The sequence below is a fragment of the Elephantulus edwardii genome, unplaced genomic scaffold (genome assembly GCF_000299155.1).
Source record: "Elephantulus edwardii isolate Elephantulus edwardi_28Jun2011 unplaced genomic scaffold, EleEdw1.0 scaffold00178, whole genome shotgun sequence".
Lineage (NCBI taxonomy): Eukaryota > Metazoa > Chordata > Mammalia > Macroscelidea > Macroscelididae > Elephantulus > Elephantulus edwardii.
The window spans coordinates 4,640,268-4,647,498 of record NW_006399928.1 but is presented as its reverse complement, the minus strand read 5'-3'; the positions used below and the strand labels follow the sequence as shown (position 1 = coordinate 4,647,498).

At 37.8% G+C, this 7,231-nt stretch overlaps 1 protein-coding gene across 1 annotated transcript in view; it reads right to left on the bottom strand.

Annotated features, from left to right (window-relative positions):
• Nucleotides 1-6,983, bottom strand: part of LOC102848589 (peptidyl-prolyl cis-trans isomerase NIMA-interacting 4-like) — a 28,849-nt gene extending 21,866 nt beyond the window's left edge. The window contains exon 1 of the mRNA XM_006895986.1: nt 6,934-6,983. Within this exon, the coding sequence (XP_006896048.1) occupies nt 6,934-6,976 (43 nt within the window). The 5' untranslated portion in view covers nt 6,977-6,983. The remainder of the gene's footprint in view (nt 1-6,933) is intronic.
• Between the last annotated feature and the right edge of the window lie 248 nt (nt 6,984-7,231).

Below are 7,231 nucleotides of genomic sequence, written 5' to 3'. Positions count from 1 at the left end.
AAAACACAGTATTCAAGGATTGTCAAGATAAACAACCCAGTGTTTATCAGACCTAATTAATTTTTGCATTATTATTTTTTAAATATTTTATGTACTTTTCAATACAAATTGATACAATAAAAACCAAGCAAGCCTAAAAAAAAAAAAAAAAGTATGTAGTTCTAATCCACTAGCTGTTCCACAGAAGGATGGACAACCTCCTCCTGTGCACTTTACTGGCTCTGAAAACCTACTGGAGCCATGAGCCATTTTGACTCCAAGGCACACAATAGCAACTATGGGGATAGGAAGAGAAAGGGTGATAAAAGGTATTAATCAATAGTAATTAGTTATATTTTTAAAAACTTACAATGTACATAAATGAATGTATAAAACACAATGTACACATATGAAACCCAATGTATATGAATGACTGAATGAAAACCAGCAAATATAAAAGGGGGAAAAAACCTCTTTCATGAGAAGTTCACATTCTTTCCACCACTTCTACCAATCCTCTAAGTCACTGCAATCTGGTTTCTACCCTCTGAATTCCAAAGAAACTATTTCTGGCATAAGGCATCTAATTGTTAAATCTAAACAGTGCCTTTTAAAAAATTAATTATATTTTTAAATTTTACATTGGTTTGCATACAAAGTTTGCATATATTGTGTTTCACACTATCCTTCATTCACATTGTCTCATACAAGCATTCTCATTATTTTTTATTATTAAATTTTATTAATTTTAATGAACATTTACAGAGATTTGGGGTTTTCATTCATTCATTGTTGCACAATTTCTCATTATGTTTTAAAAAAATCAATCACCATTAAACCATACCCATCATTACCCTGAAATAGTGCTTTTTAGTCTTCATCTTTCTTGAAACTTTCGTTTCTCTGACCTCTAGAATACCACTCTCATGTAATCCCTGTACCTGTCTGCATCTTTCTGTCTGCCCTAGGATCACATCCCCTGCCCTTCTCATTCATTAAACTCAATCTCAAACTCTCATTGTTGTAGCAGTAAGGTGCCGTCAAGTATGACTCATAGCGAGCCTACAGGCAAGAGATGTGAACCCTGTCCTATTCTCTTACTCTCAAAGGTACATTTATATGGTTGCTTTTTTATTTTTAAATTTTGTTCCTGTTTTTTTCCTACTAGTTTATTTACAAAATTAGAATAGAAATTTGAACAAATTCTTTCAATTTTCCTCACCTTCCCCAATCAAACTGCAGAACCCAATGATTAATTCTCCCTTCCCCCTGCATCTCCACATCCCTGTTTCCAGCCTCTCCCACCCCTCCCAGATCCTTATACTTATTCTACAGTAACAGTTTTATACAGTATTTATCCTTATGGGACTGACTTAGTTCACTCAGCATAATACTCTCCAGTTCCTCTCAAGTTAGGTAATCATTTACGAAGTTATTGCTCTTGCGTGCTGCATAGTATTCCATTGTGTGAATGTACCATGATTTCTCAATCTATTCATTTGTGGTTGGGTATCTGGGCTGTTTCCATGTTCTTGCGATGGTGAATACTGCTGCTATGAACACTAGTGCACAAATCTCAGTTTGTGCCTCAGTTCTTATACTCTCAGGTTATATTCCAAGTAGTGGAACAGCTGGATCATATGGAATTTCTATGTTCAGCTTTTTGAGGAAGTGCCGAACTGCCTTCCAGAATGGTTGTACCATTTTACAATCTCACCAACAATGTATAAGAGTTCCTTTTTCAAGGGAACTCTGGTGGCACTGCAATCTCAGAGGTACGCGGTTCAAATCCACCAGATGCTCTGCTGGAGAAGGAGGGGGCAATCTCCTCCTGTACCAGTCAGATCTGATTTGATGGTACACGTAAAAAATAATATATATGTAAAAAAATAATAAAGAAAAATAGGAAAAAAAAAGAGTTCCTTTTTCGCCACATCCTCTCCAACATCTTACTTGCTGCCCTGTTAAATTTTGCCACTCTTATTGGAGTGAGATGGTACCTCATTGTGGCTTTGATTTGCATCTCTCGGCTTACCAGTGATTTGGAGCATTTCTTCATGTGTCTGTTTGCTAACTGAATATCATCCTCTGTGAAAATTCTTTCCATGTCTTTTGCCCATTTTGTAATTGGATTATCAGTCTCTTTCTTGTGGAGGCCCAGGAGTACTCTGGAAACTTTTGTTATAAAACTCTTGCCTGAGATGATATTACCAAATGTTTGCTCCCAGTCTGCAGGATTTCTTTTCACCCTGTTGGAAAAAGGTTTTGACGTGCATAATATTTAATCTTTAGAAGGTCCCATGCATCAATTTTATCCTCTTTAGATTGTGCATTTCTGGTTGTATGTGGCAGTCTCTTTATACCTTGGACTAGCACTTCAAAGCTTGATCCCAATTTGTTTCTTAAGAACGTTACAGTTTTTGCACACCCATGCTTATTGTGGCTTTGTTCTCAATAGCAAAGAGCTGGAAACAACTCAAGTGCCCATCAACAAACAAATGGATAGGAAAGCTCTGGTATATTCACACAATTGAATACTACGCAGCATTAAAAAACAAGGAACTCATGAAATATTATGCAAAATGGATGACCCTGGAGGACATCATGCTGAGTGAAATATCTCAGTTACAAAAGGACAAATATTAGGGCCACTGTTGTAAAATAGGACTGACATCAGGATTGAGAGAAGACAGAAAAGGAGGGGAGGAATGATATATACTAAACTGAAACAGATGAGGGAGAGAATTGTTTAAAAGGGATTTATGAATGGGTATTCTTGTCATTACAGAAGTCCAGAGTGAAGGCTGCATAGTGGAGTGGACTTGGGGGAGAAGGATTGCATAACAACGTAAGAGGTGGTTTTTTTCCAAGGAGAAGAGTGAATTGGGGGGGTAGGGAGAAAAGTGCAACAGTGAATGACTGGAAACCCTAAGTCTCTGTAAACTTTCATTAAAATTAATTATTAAAAAAAAAAGAACATTACTCCCAGGCCTCTGATCTACCTTGAGTTGATTTTTGTGTATGGTGTGCGATGTGGATCCTGTTTCAGCTTTCTGCAGGTGGAGGTCCAGTTTTGCCAGCACCATTTGTTGAAGAGGTTATCACTGTCCCAGTTGATACCTTTGATTTCCTTGTCGAATATCAGTTGACCATAGACAGTTGGGTCTATTTCTGGGTTCTCAGTTCTGTTCCATTGGTTGATGTGCCTGTCATTATACCAGTACCATGCTGTTTTGGTTACCACTGCTGTATAGTAGGTTTTGAGGTCAGGGAGTGCTATACCTCCAACTTCATTTTTGTTTCTCAGAAGTGTTTTGCTTATTTGGGGTCTCTTGTCCAAATAAATTTGATCATTTCCCTTTCTCTTTTTTTTTGTTTTTTATGAGTGTACCGTCAAATTGGATCTGACTGGTACAGGAGGCGACTGTTCCTCCTTCTTCAGCAGAGCATCTGGTGGATTTGAACCATGCACTTCTGGGATTGCAGTGCAGTTTCCTGCCACTAGGCCACCAGAGCTCACCTGATCATTTCCCTTTCAATCTCCTTGAAAAATGAATTTGGTATCTGGATTGGGATTGCATTGAATGTAGATTGCTTTTGGTAGGATTGTCATCTTCACCATTTTGAGTCTTCCTATCCATGAACAGGGTACATTTTTCCATTTCTTTAGGTCTTTTATTGTGTCTTTCAGAAATGCTCTATAGTTTTCTTTGTATTAACGCTCATAGCTACATTTATATTGCTGCTTTTAAAAATAAGTGTCATTTGTTGTTGTGGAGAATAAACACAACAGAACACCCATTAATCTGATACTTTCTATGTGTGCAATTCAGCAATCCTGGTAGTCTAGTGGATGAGGAATTGTGGTCTCAACTCAAAGGGAGGCAGTTCGAATCCATGAACTGCTCCAAGGAAGAAAGCTCCCACAGAAGAATCTTGATCAAAGAGAATAAGCAGACAGAATTTTACATTCTCATGGAATACATATTTTCAGGAGCCAACCCCAAAAAGAAAAACAAAAGACCTCAAACTTACTACTATCAAGTCGGAACTGACTTAAAGGTGACCCTCTAGTGGGTTTTCAGAGGCTATAAATAGCACGGGAGGAGATTGCCCATTCTTTTATGGAAACTTTGATCAAAAAGTTCAGTAGTGGTAGTCAAGCACCATTAAATTATTCTGGTCTTATGGGTAAGGGGACAGTTGTTCAGAAGCCTTTAGCCACACATTCCATTTCCAAATCTTATTAGGAGAGCTCTGGTAGCCTAGTAGATAAGGAGTTGTGCAGTCAATTCAAAGGCACAGAGTTAAAATCCATTGGCTGCTCTGAGGGACCAATCTCCTCCTATGCGATTCACTATCTGAAAACCCACTGGAGGGTCAGGTATGAATAGAATCTGACTCAGTAATACGTAACAACATTCATGATCCAAGAATCCTTGGTGGCATGGTAGATAAACCTGCTAACAAATAAAGCATTTGGATCCTAACCAAAAGGTAGACAGCATTTGAACTCACTAACTGCTCCGCAGGAGATGAAGGCTTCTGTAAATATTGATAGCCTTGGAAACTTTATGGGCAATTCTACTGTCTTATAGAGTCCTTTGGAATCAGAGTTGAGTCCATGGCAGTGGGGCTTGGTTTGGTTTTCATTGTTGTTGTTATTCCTGGTTTTCTTCCTCTGCTGTTTCAAGAAAAGATCAATTATAGTATCTTGGAATAAAACTTGCAAGATTTTTACTCCAGTCACTATGAAACACACTAGGCAGTAGAACAGAAACAATAAACATACTATAATAAGGCTAATTAACTGGAATGTTCTGTGAAACCATGACCCTAAACCAACAATCCAATAATCCATCATGTGTTAAGGACTCCTCTAAAACTTATATGTGAAGCTTAGATCTTTCCTTCAAACTTTAGATTTAAATATCCAACCACCTCCTGACTACATCTCTACTTAGCTGTCCCACAGATATGAAAAATATCTAAAAGTGAACTCACCAATGTCATTACCCCTGTTCATGTACTCTTTTAGTTTGTAGGAACAGCATAGTTAGAAACTCAGTTCTAAAAATGAGACCTTTCCCATTTCAGAGATAACAATGGTGCAGGTTAGAGCAAGGTTCAGATCTGTTGTTGTTCATAGGGTGCTAAGAGTTCTAGGTGACTCAATGGCACCTAACAATAATATCCCATTTTCAAGCCAATAAATCACCATGTCCCAACTATTTCATTTAGTAAGTATTTATAAAATTTCTTCTAAAAATAAAAAAGAAAACCAATTTCTTCTTTCCACTCTCACAGTTCAAGCCACCATTCTCTCTCACTAGAACTATTGCAAAAAATATCTTGGAAGGTCTTCCTGACCCTTACCACATAAACAACTTTCCTAGCATAACATAGAGAAATATTTATGATTTGGTCTATGTCGTCATTCTCACCACCTGTCATTAAGTTTTAAGTTTCTTAGTCCAGCAATATATACCACGTCAGTGATTTTCTGCAAGACCTACTTTCTAGGCCTGCCTACATCATTTCCAGGAGATCTTCTTCTTCCCTATTCCTCAAGGCAGATGAAACATTTTTTTCCACTTTCTATAATATTCCATGATACACATCTCTTAACACTTCCATTGACCTGATCTAAGCTTTGGTCTTTTCAATTACTTTCTATGCATATGAAAGTTGGACAATGAATAATGACAAAAGAAGAACTGATGTTTTGATTTGTAATGCTAAAGAAAAGTACTAAATATCCCAAAAGAACAAAGATATCTTGGAGAAAGTGCAACCAAGGTGTTCCTCAGAGACAATGATCAGTGAAACTTTGTCTCATATACTTTAGTCACAGTTTGTCAGGAGATGTCAGTCCTTGGAAAAGGATATCATGCTGAAAAAGGTGAAGGATCAGAGAAAGAGGGGAAAGGAAACAAGATGAACTGACTCAATGACTCTAACAATGGGCTCGAGCATATCAGAGATCATGAGGATGGTTCAAGATAGGGCAAAGTTCTGTTTTTTTCACAAAATCATTGTGAGTCCATAATCCATTCAATGGCATCTAACAACATCTCTCTCATTTAGCACAGTGCTGTTTTATTTTCTCCTTTATTTGCAGAATTTCTTAAGAGCCACATCTATATCTTATTTTTATATCCTCTGCATTGAGCACTGTCTCTCATTTCTGTTCACACATACATTTCTGTGCAATGTATGATCCCTTCCCTGATGGTGGGAAACACTAAAGGGAACTTCAAGAAACAGTTAAGTGTTTGCTTCTTTTTGGTGCTGATTTTTGAGAAACTAAAATCCTATAGCTCTAATAACTTGATATTCATATTTAATAATATATTCTATTTAGAATATATACTTTATTATAATAATACATAATAACATCTTTAATAATTTTTAAATAGCAGCTCCAAGTAATCCTATTTGAGAAAGTACGGACTACACTTAAACGTGTTACTACAACGTCAGTAACTCCCCTGAATCTGTTCTCTCTATACACAAACTGAGAGCTCTGGTGGCCTAGGATTAAGAAACTGCCAGCTACTCCGTGAAAGAAGGATGGCTTATATTCTCTCTGAAAATCCCCTGGAGGGTCAGCTATGGGTACACAACAACAATACACAAACTCACTACCATTGAATCAAATATGACTCCATCAGGTTTTCGAAATTGTCTATAGGAGAACCCCAAAACCAAATGGTGGGCTTTAAACTCTGAGCTTTCGATTATCAGCACAATACAGAATGCATTATGCTCCTAGAGCTTAATCTACTAAGTTTAGATAAAATAATTGGTAGTTGTGTGGATGTGTGGAAGGACAGACACCTACTATCACTGTCCCACACGCCAGAGTGGGGGGGGGGGTTGGTGTCTCCTGTCTGCTCCCTCCTCTCGTTGTTCACATGCTCTTTTCTCCCTTTGTTATTTTAGCACTCCTACCTTTTCCGGCCTTTCCAGTACAGCTTTTTCTTTTGGGCGGCATCCTCGAAACTTGTCTGAGTTCTCAACTGCTTCCGTTGACCTACAAAGCCCCTTCGAGCCTCATAGAGATATCCTAAAGAATGCCTGAAAGCCGTATTTCGATTGCCCGTTCTTACTGTAGTTCCAGAAACAGGCATATCTTAGGGCAGACCTAGTCTTTTATCCTTTGGACCAATGAAGATAGCAGAAGATATCTAACCAATAAGAATCATAAAGGGGCGGAACTAAAAGTAGAATTAGGGCCGGAAATTGTTGT